This window comes from Vulpes lagopus, chromosome 13 (genome assembly GCF_018345385.1).
Source record: "Vulpes lagopus strain Blue_001 chromosome 13, ASM1834538v1, whole genome shotgun sequence".
NCBI lineage: Eukaryota > Metazoa > Chordata > Mammalia > Carnivora > Canidae > Vulpes > Vulpes lagopus.
Genome location: NC_054836.1, coordinates 35,949,165 through 35,967,916, shown reverse-complemented (window position 1 = coordinate 35,967,916; position 18,752 = coordinate 35,949,165). Strand labels below are relative to the sequence as shown.

The following is an 18,752-nucleotide window of genomic DNA, read 5'->3' as shown; positions in this document are numbered from 1 at the left end:
AAACTCATTTTGCCCATAGAATCCTTTTTTAGGAGGACCTCTGTTGATACCTTGAAGGGCTTTTTATGATTTAGAAACGTGTAGCAGAAGCAGGATTTTGTATCAAGGTAGGTGAATGCTATTCGATCTTTACTGTGGTAGGATTCACCCGGGGATCTTGGTAAGCCTCATCTGGCTGTGTCTGTGTGGGGTGGAACCAACCTGAGGATCTCTAGTCTCCAGATGTGCTCAGGTATGCCAGTGTCACTGCTGCCCCCCAGACCACCCTTGGTGGAAGAAGGAGGATAACTGTTTATTAGTAGCATCTGAGATTAGCTGAGATGAGACCCGAGGAAGATAATACCTGTCAGGTGGTTGTAATAGCATTCCAGAAGTCTCTCTTGGGAGTCCCGTAACGAATAGGGAGAACTGATTGACAGTTGCCGATGTCTGCTATGGTGGAAGGGGAATTTCCAGGGGGAGACTGGAGAACTCAAGATCACCTTGAATTTCAGAACACCTGACCACTGCCGTGGTGACAAGAAAGCAGGGTAGGGGCTGTCTTTCTTGTTCTGGCTGAAAGATCACTGGTTAAGTTTGCCGGGACTGTAGTGGGCCTTGGCACCAGAGTAGAAAGTTGAGGGAGGAAGTTTGAAGGACTCTCTTTGATGATTTACTAGAAAAGGAAAGGATGTTTAGACAGGTTAGAAGAAATAATTTGGTGGGGAGACTAGAAGAAGGTGATTCAGTGGAAGTAGCAGGACATCTAAATCAGGGTCCAAGGATTGGAAGGTGTGTACATACAGTCAGGACAAGAAACACAGCAGCAACAGTGCAGCACAGTACTGACTGGGCTCTGCGTTAGACAGGCCTGGGAAGACAGGCCCCTGTCATGAACACTGCACTTCGTGGAAGTGGATTTTAACAAATTAAGAGAAGTGATAGTTAGGGTATCATAGCTGGAAACACTAAAAGGAAATACACTCAACATGTGAATGGAGTCCTGATTCTGTAGTATTATTGTTAGAAGGTGTTAGAAAGGAAGAAGGAAGTGAAAGAAGCTGGTGTGGCTATAAAGTGAGCCTTCAGTGGACCTCAGGTTTTAAAAAAAGTCAAGGACATGAGAGGAAGGAGGACATGTGACCCAGGATGAATAAAGTTTCACAGGCTTGTAAGACCTAGTGCTGGCTGAGTGCTTGTGAAGTAAGTGGAGGCCAAATAGGCTAACATTTGATTGTGCAATCAGAGTCTGAAGAGAAGGAGGGCACAGGCCTGCTCCTTGTGGCAAATGGGAAGATGTTGACCGATGAGATGACACTATTCTATGACCGTCAAGAGAATGATTCTTCAAACTGGAATTGCACACATAGGCAGTAATAGTTCCCAACTGCTTTAAATGACTTTAGAGAGCTAGAATAATGACCTTCCCTGATACCAAAAGTCTGCACAGGGGGTCACAACACTGCTATTAGGATTATTTGCAAAATTGCAGAGGATCTGTGTCCTAACCCTAGCATTGCAAGTGTCCTGAAATTTTATAAGCTACATGGGTGAAATTGTAGACTGTTAAGGTAAGTACTAATTCTTTCAAATTTTAAAATCAGTTATCAACTAAAAGATTTGGGAATGCTAAAGAAAGTAAGTAGTTAATAACCAGAAGGGTATACATTTCGAATGAATGACAGGGTTTCTACTTCACAGTGTCCAGTTGAAACTCTTGTTTGTTTAAGAATTGACTATACCTACAGGTGTTTTGTTTTTGTTTTTGTTTTAGAGAGAGAGAGAGAGAATAGGGTGGTGGTGGGTAGAGGGACAGGAGAGGGGGAGAGAAAATCTTAAGCAACTCCACACACAGGGCTGGGCGCCATCTCATGACCCTGAGATCATGACGTGAGCTGAAATGAAGAGTAAGGTGCTTAACAGACTGAGCCACCCAGGTGGCTGATTGTACCTAGAGTCTTAAGCAGTGGTAGTGACAGGTTGTTATTGACAGAAGCCCATAGATACTCTGCACCTGGGGCATGTAGGTGACTCAGTCGGTTAAGTGTCTGCCTTTGGGTCAGGTCATGATCTGAGGGTCCTGAGGTTGAGTTCCCTGCTCAGTGGGGAGCGAATCACCCTCTCTTGTGCGCTTTTGATATATCTCTAATAAATAAATAAAATCTTAAGGAAAAACAGAAAGAAAGGAAGAAACCCTGCACCCGTTTGAGAACAGACCTGGTCCCAAGAGCTGTGTGAAAGCTCACTGATTCTGAGTTTCTTCTTGCCGACTCTAAGTACAGGATATGGGAACTAACCCTCATGGGTCATGCTTGATGTGAAACCCCTGGGAATGTTGCCAGTAGGAGAATTTTCTTTCGCACAAATCCTTTTTTCTTTTTTAACCAGGAGGAACCTTGGGTGAGAGGCAGGGAATTTTGCCAGTGCTCCACTGGTGTTGCTTTATCATAGGCACTCTGTCCTGACTTAGGGATGAGGATGAAAAACATACAGTCCTGTCCCTTGAGAAGCTCACAAGACCTAAATTCATGGACATGGTAAAAGTAAAGTTTGCTGAGTGCTGCTCAACAACACTAGTTAACACTCATTATACAGCAGGCACTGTCCTAAACTCTACATATTTTATGTCAGTGGTTCTCCCAAGTGTAGTCTATCAGCATTAACCTCCTTTAGTTTATTAGAAATGCAGATTTTTGGCATCCCTCAGACTTGCTAAACCCAAAACTTCTGGGGATGGGGCTGGGGGCTGAGCAATCTGGTTTTATAAGCCCTCCAGATGCATGAGGTTTGGAAACCACTGTTATAAGTCATTTAATCCTTCCAACAGCCTTATGAGTAGATTTTATTTCTCCCATTTAAAGATGTGGAATGAGAGGCAGAAAGAAGTTAAATAACTTGTTCAAGGACACATTAATACAGATGGGCTTTGAATCTAAGCCATAAAAATTCAGAGTTCTGCTTGTAACCACCACACAAGGCTTGCCTCCCAGGAGAAGGTGTAGATCACGGAGGAAGGAGCTCCCAGAAGGGGATAGGGTTTGAGAAAGGTATTAAAAGAGCTAGATTTGTTTTTCTTTGGCAAGCATTCAGTGAGAATGAACTGTGAGCAAGAATCATATTAGATGTACTGTGGATATTTATATATACGAACAGAATATAGATCTTACCTTTAAGATGCTTATAGTGAATTAGGGGGAATCCAAATGTTAATAAGTATCTGGAATCTAAAGTATTTTAAAAGTACATAAGTTTTAACAGGAGTTTTGAGCATATGAATACATTTTAACATAAACTCAATGAAAGTTTAAATGTATGAGGAGGAAGTCATGCCAAGCAGAGAGACAGCTGTGTGCAAAATTCAGATATTTGAAACACAGTATTCTTACATTTACTAGTACTTTGGATATTTGACCTTGGCACTAGTTTTGTGTAGTCCAGACTTGTCTACATTATGGTATAGGTTGGAATAAAAGGAAGAGTTTGTGAAACTAATGCTCCTTTTTTGTTTGTTTTACTCTTAATTGAAAACAATTTTTGGCTCCCATTTCTTGCTTTTATGTGACATGTAAACGAAGATGGAAATGTGCCTTAAACATTTTTGGAGCAAATAATCTTCAGTGGCAGCGGGAGATAATATGGTTCAGGAGGAAAAAAATTCTTATCAATAACCAATTGAGCACAGGAATGTACTACTAGAGATTTTATAGAGTACCTCCTGTTCTGTAAAATTTGATAATATAGACCAGGGTTGGTAAACTTTTTTTGTGAAGTGCTGGATAGTAAAGATTTTTGGCAGGAAAATAGCCAGAGACCATATGTAAACACATGGGCGCAGCTGTGTTCCAATAAAACTTTATGAAAAGCAGGTGGCAGCTGGGTTTGTCCTGTGGGCTGTAATTCAGGGACTCCTGATCCAGATTCCCACATGACTCAGTGTAGATGAAGGCTGTGGAGTAGGCCAGGTGACCTCAGGATGTCTTCTCTGGTGCTGTATTTCTGAGGTGGTTTGCATGTTTTATGTGAGTAATTGAGAAAGAAAAACTAGATCAAGTGTTCCAAATCTTCCTTCTGCCAGAAGACAACACTATCACCTTTATCACTTTGTAGCTTTCAAAAATTTATATACTAATTAACAAGAAGCATTTAAAAGACTAATTCCCAGAGCCAAGGAAGGCAAGAAAGATAGCTGCTCCAAGGTGTATTTCTTTTGCACATTTCTGAGTTGCCAGTAACCCACTAGAAGAAAAGTGAACATTTTTCCTCTTGAAACACCAAATAAAGTGACTTAATGGAAGTGTTTTTCACTTCAAAGAAATAATTGGTATTCAAGTATGTCTTTAAGTTTTAAAATGAGCACAGAAGTAATTCAGTGTATAGAAATACACTCTGTAAGGATGCTGGGGTGGCTCAGTGGTTAAGCGTCTGCTTTTGGCCTAGGGTGTGATCCTGGGGTCCTGGATGGAGTCCTGCATCGGGCTCCCCAATGGGAGTCTGCTTTTCCCTCTATGTCTTTGCCTCTCTGTGTGTCTCATGAATAAATAAATAAATAAAATCTTTAAAAAAATACATTTTGTATATACTTTTGCTGCATTCTTGACCACTTAAAACAGAATTGAGAAATAAGAGAAAGGAAGGGAGTGGTGGTGATAGTAGTGGTAGTAGTATGGCAGAGGTGGTAATACGACATTTACCACTTGGCCCAAGGGTCTGGAACATCAGGTACTGTGACAAGGGGAAAAGTCCCCACCGGATGGTCAGACCCTGCCACGCACGCACTATGGAAGGGGCTTGATTTAGAGATGGGATAAAAAAATACTGGGGGGTTACAAGGCTGGTTGAGGAGAGAGGCATGCAAATGAAGGCAGAAGGCATTCTATCCTAGTGGCAGATAAAGACAAATGTTAGAGTGTGTGGGACAGAGATTAGTCCTGGGAGGCTCAGGACTTGGGGAGACTTCATGCAGCATTTGCATGGATCTAAGGAAGAGCAGGGTATGGAAATGTAGGGAAATGCGGGGAGCAGAGGTCATGGCAAGGGCTTGGGCACAGAGGTGAGATTGTGCATCATTTGCATAGTAAAAGACCACCTGCCTGGCTAGAGCAGAGGGTTTGTAGGACGGAAGTGTGGCAGGGTATCCTTGAAGGTATTGACTGCTTGGCGCATTGTGAGCACTCAGTGAGAGGAAACTGTGTTTTTTAAATAGCTATTTTATTTTTTAAAAAGGTGAAAAAATAAAAATAAAAAACAAGGTGATATGTAAGAAGTTTTCTTTTTTTTTTTTAGCATTTATATTTGAGTTTATTCTTCATTTAACTTTTAAAACACTACTATAGTTGAATATTAAAAACAATAGCAAGTAGTGAGCTATGATTATAGTCCTTCACTCATCCACTACTGCATATAAAATGCCAGCAGCAGTGTTATTCACTGCCCCCATTAAGAGGTCTGACACTGATCACCACCCCTAGGATGATGTTCATCATCCTCATATGCTTCCCCATTGTAATGGCGCCGTCTTTCCTGATTGGGATCAAAGTCCACCAGTTCTACCTAGTCCATTTCATCAGTCTCTTCTACTTCCTTCCTCTCAGGTAGGAGTTTTTCCAGCAAAGAAAGTTTATCAGGAGAGAGAAAGCCCCAGAAAGCCATTCGGGGAGGTTTACCTTAAATTTGATGAATAGGTGACCCTTCTCATATGGTCTACGATAAATTGGCATGCCTTCATTTAGCACACACTTGATATCCCCATGCTTGACAATCTGACCTGGATGAGAGGTGATGACAATGGTTCGGTTGTTAAGAGTAGATATTGGCTTTTGAAAGCCACACAGGGCTTCAACCAGCTGTATATCCATACACATGAAAAGATCTTCTCCTCGTTGAGTAAAAACAGCATGGACCTTCTGATCTAAAACAATGATAATATCTCCTGGTTCCAGTCCTGGTTCTTGGTCTCCCTCACCATGGAATGTTATCTTCTGGCCATCTTTCATGCCTTTGTCAATATGCACTTCTAGAATCTTCTTCTCTCAAACTATCTTCCTTCCGTTGCAGCTTTTACATCTATCTTTAGGACTGATCTGTTCCCCATGGCCCTGGCACTCCATGCACACAGTTTGAATTTGCTGAACCATTCCAGGTCCTATCTGATGAATTCTTATTTGCATTCCAGTACCTCGGCAATTGGGACAACATTCGACTGCTCCTTTCTTACCACCTCGGCCTTCACATTTATCACAAATCACATTCTTTTGCAGAGCTAGTTTTCTTGTTGTGCCATTATAAATCTTCTAAGGTTACTGAGAGCTGATGTACAACATTTTTACCTCTCCGTTCTCTCTGCATCCTGCCTCCTCCTCCAAAAAACATATCAAAGATGTCCATTGGGGAGCCAAGACCACCACCAGCTCCACCTTCTTTAATTGCCTTCTTTAAACTTCTCTCCTTTGTTTGGATTCTTATCAGGGTGGTACTTCAAGGCCAGTTTCCTGTAAGCCTTTTTCAATTCCTTCTGGGTGGCATTGGGTTTGACCCCCAAAACATCATAGTAAGTGGTTTCTTTCAACATTTTCTACAGCTGGTGAGAGGGCCAAAGCCAGAGTGGGGGAGCGGGAAGGAGCGCGTTGCTGGGCGCAGCTCAGACAGCCTCCGCTCCTCTGCGTCTCACCGAGCGTTCTGGAAAATTCCAAGAAGATGTTTTAGAGAGAGAAATCTGATTTGTGCTACAGGTCCAAGTGTGCAGGGCGGCAAGCATCATTCTGTTTTGCAGCCTGAGATAATAACGGTATGGTAAGGGCCACACAGCATTTAGCAAAGAAATAGATACTTTATTTTGAAATAATGTTTAAATGTGGTTTTTTTTTAAAAAGATTTTATTTATTCATGAGAGAGAGAGAAAGAGAGAGAGAGGCAGAGACACAGGTAGAGAGAGAAGCGGGCCCCATGCAGGGAGCCCGAAGTGGGACTCGATCCCAGGTCTCCAGGATCATGCCCTGGGCTGAAGGTGGTGCTAAACTGCTGAGCCACCCGGGCTGCGCATGAATGTGTTTTTGAAACTTTATTTGTGGGGAGGAAAGAGGCCATTACTTTTTTCCCCCCAACTTTTCCTTTTGCAAAAATTTCAGACTCAGAAGTAACACAAATGGTAGAGAGTTCTAACCTTCATTCAGCTTCCCCAAATGTTAACATTTTATGTAACCACAGTACACTTGACAAAAGCAGCGTTCATAGTCAGTTAACTCAAATGTAGACCTCATTCAGAGTTTGCCCGTTGTGCCACCCAAGGTCCTTATTCCTAGTCTAGAATTGCACATGGCCTTTCGTTGCAATTCCTTTCATCTTCTCCAACCTGGGAGAACCTTTGGACAATTTTTGGAGAGTTACAGGCTATTGAGGAAAGCCCCTCGATTTGGAGTTGTCCAGTTTTTTATTGAATTCAGGTGCACAGTTTTACAAAAATGCCATTGCAGTGCCTTCCTCCTCCTATCTTTCAGTGGGCAAATGATGTCAGCATGTCTCATGATTAGTGATAACTTATCAATTAGCGTGAGGTCTGCTATTCTATGCTGTTACTCTTTTTTCCCTCCATACTCAATATCTTGTGAGAAGGACTTTGACACTGCACAGACAGCCTGTATATCACACTGTGTCCACTAATTCTGGCACCCACTGATTTCTTTCTCTTTTGTCTGCAACATTTAGTACCATAGTATTTGCCTAATGGTGAATTTGTTTTCCTCCTCTTCTTGAACTTGAGATTCTGTAAGGTAGAGCTGTCCCCATTCCCTCCAGCCCACTTGGCCCAACATTGTTTATTCAACCATTTCTATCAATATGGGCTCCTGGATATTTTTCCTGTGGGTCATAATGCAATTCTTTCATTATTTTGCGGCTCACCTTGTCTCGCTGGGAGCATCTTCATGTTGGTTACTGTGGAAAGGGTTCATCTTAGAGTCCAGGTATGACTGGGTAGGTTGATGTTAATATAAACAGAGAATCCAGGGACAAGTGGAGATAAGTAAGCTTGCTAATTTAACTGTTGTTCTAAAATCTTCAGCGACTGGATTCCTAAATATTCAAAGCTTTTCTGTGATTGTGTTAATTAGAAAAGCCCACTGTGTTAGGCAGAACTATTCTCTTGCTTGTAAATGCAGCAAGAAGAAAGGTTTTCCTAAGAACTGAATACAAATCAAGTTGATAACATGTTGGGGTTTGTTTTTGTTGTACCTATTGTGTATATTTTCCCAGAAGCTGCTGGTTCTTGCTGATTTATTTTCCTAGGCAGGCAAGATTTTGAAATATTTATAAGTATCCCTAGAACCCACTTTATTTTTCTACTTTGACTTTTAAGTGGGGCAAACATGTTTATACTAGAAGAGAGTCCTTTACTAATGGGAAGTAAAAATTAAGTTGAATGCCGTGGGTGCCATTAAAAGGGTATGTTCTTTGCACACATGAAGGTACCTTAGCTTAGGGCTATGTCTGGGATGGGGTAGATATAAAACATCACACAAACAGGTACAAGGTGGGATGTCCAGAAACACTAGCCCGTTGTTTTGCACAAGCCAGACTTAAAAGCTCAGCCACAGATCCCAGCGCTGTCAGTCAAAGGACTTGTATAACTCTGTGTTCTGAACTCAGCTGGGCCTGCGAAGGAGGGAATGTTTGAAGAGCGCTCCAAGTCTCCTAGCTGAAGTGGATGATGAGAGGTTCAAATTGCCAGTTCCAACCACCGATTTGTACAGTGGTTACACATTCGAACCACCTGGGGAGCTTGGCATAAACCACCCAGGCCTCACTCCCAGAGCTTCTAATTCTGTGGTCTGGAGGTGGGACGTGAGCTCCTGCTTGGTTTTTCTCTTCAGTTTCTCAGATGGCTCTAATTTACCCCCAGGGCTGAGAATCACTGGATCTAGTGCTATTTGTGTCTTCTTAATGCAGCGAGGAGCACTCATTTGTCATGTGACTCTTAAATCATCACAGTCTGTTGTTATAAGTGACACTTGTGAAGTGGTAACTACAGATGGGCTTGGGCTGCAAATGGGTAGATTTCTCAACCTCTTCAAGTCTAGTTCTCCTGCCAAATAGAATTAATAATAGTACCTACCTCAAAGTTTTCCACAGATTAAATGGTATGTTGCATATAAAATACTTAGCACAATCTGTAGCACGTGGTAGAAACCCAATTATTAATTAATAGCATGCAGTCTATTACAGCAGAGTGGTGGCTTTGCAACCGGTCACTATTGTTTCAGTCCTGGCTCTCTAACTTTCCAGTTCAGGGACTTTAAATTGCTTGCTTTCTCTCTCTCTCTCTCTCTTTCAAGAGGGAGTGAGAAGGGGGAAAGGAGGGCAGAGGAAGAGAGAGAACGAATCTTAAGTAGGCTCCACGATGCGGGGCTTCATCTCACCGCAGTGAAATCAAAACCTGAGCAGAAATCAGGAGTCAGATGCTTAACTGACTACACCACCCCATTTTAGGAAATTTCTTAATTTCTCTGTCCCTCAGGCCTGTTGTCTGTAAAAATGTGACTAGATGGATGCAGTTACTGTTATGGGAAAGTGCTAAAGACCAAGGAGGTGCTCAGTAGACATTTCTGCCATTTCCATTTCATTCCATGTTCTTAACATCTCACTGGGCAGTAGAAAAATACAATTTTGAGAACATCATTGACGTTGTTGTGGCAAGACTATGTGGACAAGGTGCTACCGCAAATGGCCTTTGTGGTTGTGACCTACCAGTGGGAACACATCCCTTGGAGCCCCAAGGACGTGGTGGTTGGCTTGAACCATGACTGGAGCTTGTGGGAGGGTGATGGCACCCACCCCATGCTTCCCTTTCAGCAGTTGGCTCCAGCTTGTATGCTGCCTAATGCGTGATGCTGCATTCTCAAGCCCACATCCTGGCTGGGGTGTGGTCCCTTTTACCTTGACCAAGCTCTGATTGGGTTGGAAGCATTTCTTGGGGCTTAAAAAGACCCATAATCTTAGAACTCTACTGGACAGCCTGCTTTGTTATAGACCTTGTTGTTTGAGTCAGTGGTAATCTCTTCCCATAGAGGCTTTCCAGGAACTTCAGAAACTTTCTGGTTTCCTAGGATTGTAAGAAAAGGCAGGTACTTATTCCATTTAGATGTCTTCATCTTCTTCGTGATGGCCCAGAATAAAGAAAGGGTAATGGCTGCAGGTGACAGAAAGTTATATCAGGAACTGAATTCTCAAGGTATCAATAAATTTGGTAGTTCTGTTCGTTCCTCTTTGAAATGGAGCAGGTGTGCAGGGGTCAAAATGATTTGGTCTTTTTCCTTTCATTCTCTCTTCCCTTGGCTACTTGTATACTTTAATTCAATTTGAGTATTAAGGCATGTCATTTAAGGGCCGATTAAAAAAAAAAGTGCTGTAAGTCTATCATATAGTATAGTGGGATCTTTTTACTAATTCTAGAGTGAATTCTGTGCTTGGTTCAGACCAGCATCTTGGACCATTATAGTTTAACTTTAGTGGACACTGAACGTTAAAAAAATGAAGGTAATACATGATTGCTAACCAATTACCCTTTCTTTCGAGTTATGCTGTAATTTTTTTTGGAAGTTCATTTGTGGGTATTAAAGGGTTGCAATTTTCTTTCTTTTTTTTTATTTTAATTTTTATTTATTTATGATAGTCACACACACAGAGAGAGAGAGAGGCAGAGACATAGGCAGAGACATAGGCAGAGGGAGAAGCAGGCTCCATGCACCGGGAGCCCGATGTGGGATTCGATCCCAGGTCTCCAGGATTGCACCCTGGGCCAAAGGCAGGTGCTAAACCACTGCGCCACCCAGGGATCCCGGGTTGCAATTTTCTAACACATGTTTAAAATATGAAAAATATTTGCCTGGAATCACTTGGGAATTATTTTCCATGGTTCACTAAAATGGAAAGGAAAAGAAATAAATTTAAATTAAAATCTAATTTCATTTGTATTGTTACTAATCTTCTCTCTATATCTATCTATCTATCTATCTATCTATCTATATATATAGATAGATAGATAGATATATGTCTTTCATGAAAGTATCATCACATCTAGCTGAAGAAATTCTAGGAAATTGGAAATAAAGGGGAAAAATCATTTCACCTGGGCATTATGTTATGAGATATTATGGCAAGAGCCATTCAAAAGAGGGTACTCTGTATCACTGGAACTAGCCATCCAAAATTATAGAGTGAATTGATAAGACATCAGGATTAAAAAAAGAATTTGTGGGTTTAAAGTGTTCCTTAGATCCTATGTGATCTGGTAAATGGATTTCCAGATTAGGAATGGTATCACACTCTTGAGTATGGTTCTGGAAGCTCCCACAGTACTTGTCAAACTCAGTAGGTGCTTTGTAAATGAGAAATGAATGGAAGTTAGTTGCCACAAGAGGGATTAGATGAAGCCCTCGAATGCTTAGAGGAGGAAAAAAAACAAGGGATTCAAAGATGGGATGAAAACAGCTGATAACATTTTAGGAAAAAATATGGAAACAGAGAGGGGTGCATTTTTAAGGGTGTTCTTGTGATAGATACTCTTTCAGGTAAATGCTGGGGAGCAACCCATGGGGTGAATTTAGAGCGGTGATTCTTGGATTCTCGTAAGTTGGTCCACTGTATTCCTCTAATAAAAACATAATTTCTCAGCACCTCTTAAAAATGAGGTCATGGATAGACTATTCTAAGTTCTTTTTGACACTTGGTATTTTGCATCAATACCGACAAACTAACAAAAAGCGGTCTCTAAAGCACATAGTTAGGGTAGTGATTTCAAGTTTAATACATCATAACTTATCAGAGTTCTGCAGGGAGCCCTGGGGCTTCCTAGAGCCCAGCTGAGTTTGAGAGCTGCCATGCTAGAGCGTTGATGGAACAGAGCCCTCCTGGGACCAGTTAAGAGAGCGCTTCGCAGGAGTTTCTGACAACAAATGTAGGTATTGTGTTCTGGAAAAGGCCAGTCTTGTTGTGTTGCTCTCATTGATTCCCTGTGAGCTAGTAGCTTATCTGTCATTGTTATCTAGTCAGCCTAGAAGACTCTCATGGCTTTATTTACTCACTTTACCAATCTTTTGAAACCAGCCATCCATGGGGAAGTTTCTGTGAAGTAGAATTGTGTGAGTGTAATACTAGTGTGGAGACAGCCAGATTTAGGTTGGCAGCTGAAAGAAAGGAAATGGTTTGCTTTCTTTTGTGAATGTGCCCTTACCTAGTTCTTGAGAACTTGTTTCTACCTAAAAGCTTTCTCCTCCTCCTCCTCCTCCTCCTCCTCCTCCTCATCCTCCTCCTCCTCCTCCTCCTCCTCCTCCTCCTCCTCCTCCTCCTCCTCCTCCTCCTCCTCCTCCTCCTCCTCCTCCTTCTTCTTCTTCTTCTTCTTCTTCTTCTTCTTCTTCTTCTTCTTCTTCTTCTTCTTTTCTTCTTCTTCTTCTAACTAAATCATGTGAAGTAGTTGCTTTTCTGAGCTGATTCAGGCAGTTAGATGAGTAACAAACACTATCAGTTCTGGCCTGCCATATTGACTCCGAAAATTCTATTTAGGGGGAGAAAAATCACTTATGATGATTCATCCTCAAATGATAAAGCTAGTGCATATGCAAATTTTAAATTGTTTGGTATTTCAATAAGTGAATATATTACATAGGCTCAGACGACAGAAGGCCTGAGGAGGGCTGATTGGGAATGTGTATAGTCGACACCAGAAGGGGTGGGTGGATGTTTTATTTTAATACAGGGGAATTAAAAATGGCCTGTCTACCTTTATAAATTTCATTTTCTTTGAAGCCTTTGCAAATCTTTAGCAGAGTAAACCAGTTGGCATTTTTGGATAGAGTGTGTATGTTTATTTCAGTTTAATTAAGATAAGTAATAGGGGAGCCATGTGGAGTGGGGAAGATGCAGAATGGGAATTGTGTCTTAGATTAAGGTTTGGTAGAGGGTTCAGATGCTGGAAAGCCATGACTGGCAGGGTGTTTTGTAACTTAGCCAATGAATTTGAGAAGTGGAGGCAGCAGACTAAAAATCATGGGAATCTCAAAAGACAGCAAGCCTTGGGATAGAGGTGTAAAGAGATTTTAAACATGGGTTGGGAGCTCAGTAAATGTTAGTTTCTCTGTTCTTTTCTGCATATCACAATGGGAAATGATAATAGTTTTCTATTGTGCTTAAGCATATGTGGGTGATGATGCTGCCTACTGGATCTTTAAGTACGAAAAATTAGCTCCTACCATTCAAATCATTCAGCAAATACTTACTAAATTGATAGAGATGTAAATATCTATAAATAAATGAGTAGAAAAATAAACATTTCTGTACTAGGTTGTGAACTAGATGCTGTGAAAGCAAAACAGTATAAACTGCCAGCACTCCCTCAAGGATCTTCTGGATTAATTGGGGCAAATGCACACATAGAACAACAGCCAACAATGCAGAACATTCAGGAGCTGCCCCGTGAATAATACAGAAGCACAGAGTTGCTAAGGGGGACAAACCCCAGTGGACTGGGACAGGTGGGAGGAGCTTCACCCAGGAGGTGACTATGCTAAACCTGTACTTGGAAGTTTGATGGGATTCAGGGAAGCATCAGGGAAGATGGAGGACTCTACAACATAGAAAGTGGTATGAGCAGAGGTGGGTGTGAGTGATGGGCTCTTCTGCTGAGTAGATCTTGTCCTGTAAGAAGATGCGAGGAGGACACTGGAAACCCGTTGAAGGCAGACATGGTGGCTCAGATTGACTCACATAAGCAGCAGGAGACCCACTGTAGGTCAAGGAGGCATTTGTTCAGTTGAGGTTTGCAGTATAACCTGCAGGGGCATGACCAGAGATCAAGGAATGGAGGTAGACCCTGGTGGCTCAGATTGATTCACATTAGCAGTAGGAGACCCACTGTAAGTCAGAGGGACATTTGTTCAGTTGAGGTCTGCAGGATGACCTACAGGGATGTGACCAGAGGGCAGGGAAATCTACCCAGAAGCTGAAGCGGCCATGCATATGAATAGTGATATGAGTCTTAGTTGGTAAAAGAGAAAATGAAAAGGAAAGGAGAAACATTCAAAATCATGCGGAGAATAAAATCCCAAGTATGAAAAGATCCTAGTCTTTTCATGGCACTCCTTAAAGTTGTACCATTTAGGTTGAGAGCTGTTCAAATGGAACCACTTGTCTTACTGGAATGAATGTTGACCAGATGCTTGCACTGAACGAGAATAAGGACATTAATTCTTTATGGCCCATGACTTGAGATGTAAGCACATGTTTTGACTTGGACAACTGCTAGACCTGCCACAGGGCAGATTGTTCCTGCCGGTACAAAGATTTGTGTGGTTCTAATATTTCCCCTCTTCTTTCTTTCAAAATAGACTCTATCAAGAAGAATTTCCAATCCATACCTTGAACACACTCCTTCCCAGGTACGATTCTTTTCTCTTATTGCATTTTCTGAAACAATGATTTATGAATCCTGGTGTAGAATTCTCTAGTTACAGTTCTTTCCTTTGCTCTTGGGCACCCTGTCTCCTTCACTTGGGGATGACACAGCTGAAGTTTCTTGAAATGCTCTGATAACTGTCATGGTACAAGATGTTTACCATATAGGAAAAAAATAATTTCCCATTTTCCAAGACCTTATATTAATGTATTATCAATATGGCAGAGTTAATATATATTTTTTCAATTTGCTGTGTTGATAAAAATGCTGAATCTTTAAAAATATTTTATTTATTTATTCAAGAGAGACTCAGAGGCAAAGACATAGGCAGAAGGAGAAGAAGGCTTCCCACAGGAAGCATGATGCGGGACTTGATACCAGGACCCCAGGATCACATTGAGCCAAAGGCAGATGCTCAACCACTGATGCCCCTAGAAATACTATATTTTTAAAATAGTGAATATTTTACACTAAAAACTTGGTGTAAGAGGGAATTGTTTATATTTGTAGTTATCAGTAGAATATTTCTATGTTCGTTGGAAAAAGATGGAGAAGTCTTCATCGTGTTTAAAAATCATTTCACAAAGTTATGGTGTTTTTTGTTTTTTTTTTAAATTTTTTTTTCCTTTTTTTATTTTTTTAAAGGAGACTGAGCATTGCGAACTCTGCAAATTTTTGGCTTTGTTCTCTATTGTATCCCCAGCATCTAGAATGGGGTCTGAGAGCTGCTTATTAAGTGACTTTTGAAAGACCAAGTGAATGAATATTGGTACCTTGTTAGGACCCATCAAGGAACAGCTGACTTGTACCTCTTTTAGGGTATTCCTTTTTTTTCTTCCAAATTTTTATTTAAGTTCTAGTTAGTTAATATACAATGTAATATTTGTTCCAGGGGTAGAATTTAATGATTCATCACTTAAATGTAACACCCAGTGCTCATCATGACAAGTGACTCCTTGATACCCATCACCCATTTAGCCCATCCCTCACTCTAGTACTTTCTGTCATCTGACTTGTTGTAGTTCTGTGGGTCTTTTTGTTTTGTTTTTGTATACAGTTGCAACATGTTAAGAATAAATCATTCCCTGCCCTTCCCACTTTTTTATCAGGTTGTGTTTAGGAGGTGATAATATGAATATTAGGGAAGTGTAAGGATAGGGTTGAAATGTTCCCTGTCAAGTCATAGTCAATATATTATTAATTGGTTTGCTTCAAGAGAAGATATAAAATATTTTATAGGTGCAAAATAGTGTAAGTGCAGAAAGAGTTCACCAAGAGACAAGTAAACAGACGCAAGCATGCATTCCCAATATATATTAATTTTCATGAGCATGAAGACAGTTTATTTTTATTTAGTTTCTTTGTGAAACAGCATTTTATTGTGGAGGAAGGTGCCAATTATAGAGAAAAGAGGCGGTTATTTATAATAACCGTAGGATATGGACCTCTCTAGATCTACAGAATAACCTCCTTCATCCTCTAAGAATCAGAGATGCGTATGGGTGAACTAGAAGATTTAAAAGGAAGTTAAATAAAAATTTTATGTGCTAGGTGGAATCATGAAGATGAAACCAGGATAGCTTGGAATTAACTCTGAGCTCTGCAAGTGACTGAAGCTCAAACTTGAAGCAGGCATCAGCAGCCTATCACATGGTGTCACAGTGCAAGATGGTCATTAGATAGGAAAAAGTTTCCCATCTTCCAAGATTTATCAATGCATCAATATGGCAGAGTAATGTGTAGTAAAATATTCTTCAATTTGCTGTATTGATAGAAACACTATTTTTAAAAAAAGATACTTTATTCTGGAAACTTTGTATAAAATATTGTCTGTAGTTAAAACAGTTTATTTGGAGAATAGTTATTGTAGCATAATAACACAAGTGGACCAATAGCAAAAATAATATAGATAGCAACATGTTGATCTATAGCTACATAGGCTAAAATTTTTTTAAACTTAGGACATGGTCATGATTTTTTTTTATATATAGTGTGCTATTGGCAGCTCACAAATTGTCATATTATTCTAAATTTATGGAGAATCTTTGTCTTTTTCCATTTAGATTTATGGGGAGAATTCTTCTTGTGCAGGAAGAGCATTGAGGAATATTATTATCGTTCAGGCAGCTGACCTGATAAAGGACAGAGTGAACCTCAAGGGATTTTACAGGTAACACAATTTTCTAACACCTTGTCAAAAATTGTCCTTTAAGCAAAAACTCCTAAAATGTACTGAAATCATAACCTTGATCACAAAGAGATGGACTACATCAGTACTGGGAGGATTTGTTTGAAGTGTCTATTTGGGGTATTGGTGGTTTTCTCTTAGACTCAGTGGAATGTTTGTTGACAGTAGACTCCTGGTTCTGAAGTTAGGGTATGGAATCTCCAGTTGCAGGTGGGTGGGTTCCTGAGAGAGTCTCTGCTCTGCTTCCTCTTAAATGTGATGTTTTATAATATTTGTACTGGGTATGTGCAGCACTGGGACTTCAATAAACATAGATCCCCTCTTCAGGGACCTTATCAAGGCTCTTTGAGGACTCCTGGAAGATCTATGGGAGAGGGAATTCTGCTCTAACTTTCGGTGAGGTTGAGCCCCTCCTTGGGTCCTTCAAGGTGACAAACGGTTGGAATTTCTCCACCTTTGCCTTGTGAATAAGGGCAGAAGTATGAGAGTAAATGGATGGGCTAATGATCAGTTTTAAAGTACAATTGGACTAAGAGTGGTCACTTAGAAGGTTTAGAACACGCGTTTTCTTTCTTTTTTCTTTTTTAAGATTTTATTTATTTATTCATGAGAGACACAGAAAGAGAGGCAGAGACATAGGCAGAGGGAGAGGCAGGCTCCCCACTGGAAGCCTGATGCAGGACTTGGTCCCAGGACCCCGGGATCACACCCTGAGCCATCGGCAGACACTTAACCACTGAAGCCATCCATGCATCCCAGAACACATGTTTTCATTTCATGGAGTCATTTAAAGAAAAAACACCAGCTTTTTATTTTGTCGAGTAAACGTGTTAATATATCAAACAATATCAAAACAAAATTGTAAAAATAAAACAAAAAGGGAAAAATAGCATTTTATTATCATTATTTTTTTCTTACAGAAATGAGATTGTGATATACCATAAAGAATAGGAAGAGTACTCAGAATAAATGACACCAGAAAAGTAGGAAAGGGGTGCCTCGGTGTCACAATTAAGTGTCTGACTCTTGCTTTCCGCTCAGGCTGTGATTGCAGGGTCATGAGATCAAGCCCTGCATCAGGCTCTACCCTCAGCATGGAGTCTGCTGGAGACTCCCTTTCCCTCTGCTCCTCCCCCTCCCAATAAATAAATAAATCTTTAAAAAAACATAGTAGGAAAGATCCTCAGAATAAAGGACATTTCATTAAGTTAACTAAATTTAGCTTTATCACAAACTCATTGTAATATTCCTGTTTTTTCCATTTATCATAGTTGGGGAAAATTTCATTGTGACCTGGATTAGGGGAATAGTTATTCTCACCCTATTTGAGTAAGAAGACCTCCTTTCTATTGAGATATGACTTAAAATGCAGAATTATTCAGGGGATAGCTTGCTGAATTTTTAATTATTATATACACCTATGTAACTCTTATCCATACCCTAGATAGTGCCTTCATGTTCTTTTCTGGTCACTATCCCATGCTACCAACTGCTTTCTAATTGGACACTTGGCACAATCTGTTTTCTGAGGCACCATTGAGCAAAGGTGGGAGGGAAGGTTGGGAGAACTACAATTACTATTTTAAAATCCCATATTTAACCACATTAGTGTATGTGTGTGTGTGTATATATATATATATATATATGTTTTGAAGAATATGATCTAGGTTAAGCATGATCTATCCTGTAGACAAAGCATGTTTTTTATATATGGACTCATGAACGTCTTGAAAAAAGCATACCACACCCTGCTCTCCCTTCCCCCACAAGCAATTTATAGCCCATTGTCTGAGAACCTTCGGTTTAGAGAATAGGCCAAGTAGACACGACAGGTGGGAAGAGTGGTTGCAGTCATGGGGGTGACCACTTCACATAGAGCCTTTAAACTTTTTTTTTTTAATAGATGATGGTATCAACTTTAAACCTATCTAATTTTTTTTTTCATTTTTTAAAAATAAAAACACATTGGATAAGTCTTTGGGTCTAGTTGTGAGTGGACTCCTACGATTCTTTTTTAGCTACTACATACAGCTGTGTATAAGATCTGTCATTGTTCTCAGTTTCTTAATGTGGTCTCCACGGATATAGATTGAAAAAAGCATTGGGAGGTGTACATTAATGAGGTTCATGGAAAAGAACCATCCA

At 40.5% G+C, this 18,752-nt stretch overlaps 1 protein-coding gene and 1 pseudogene across 1 annotated transcript in view; one reads left to right on the top strand and one right to left on the bottom strand.

The window, feature by feature from the left end:
- Nucleotides 1–18,752, top strand: part of RAPGEF5 (Rap guanine nucleotide exchange factor 5) — a 230,116-nt gene that overhangs the window by 25,880 nt on the left and 185,484 nt on the right. Inside the window, exons 2-3 of the mRNA XM_041727416.1 lie at nucleotides 14,352–14,402; nucleotides 16,483–16,589. Coding sequence (XP_041583350.1) covers nucleotides 14,352–14,402; nucleotides 16,483–16,589 — 158 coding nt within the window. The remainder of the gene's footprint in view (nucleotides 1–14,351; nucleotides 14,403–16,482; nucleotides 16,590–18,752) is intronic.
- LOC121474514 lies at nucleotides 5,416–6,706 on the bottom strand (annotated as a pseudogene).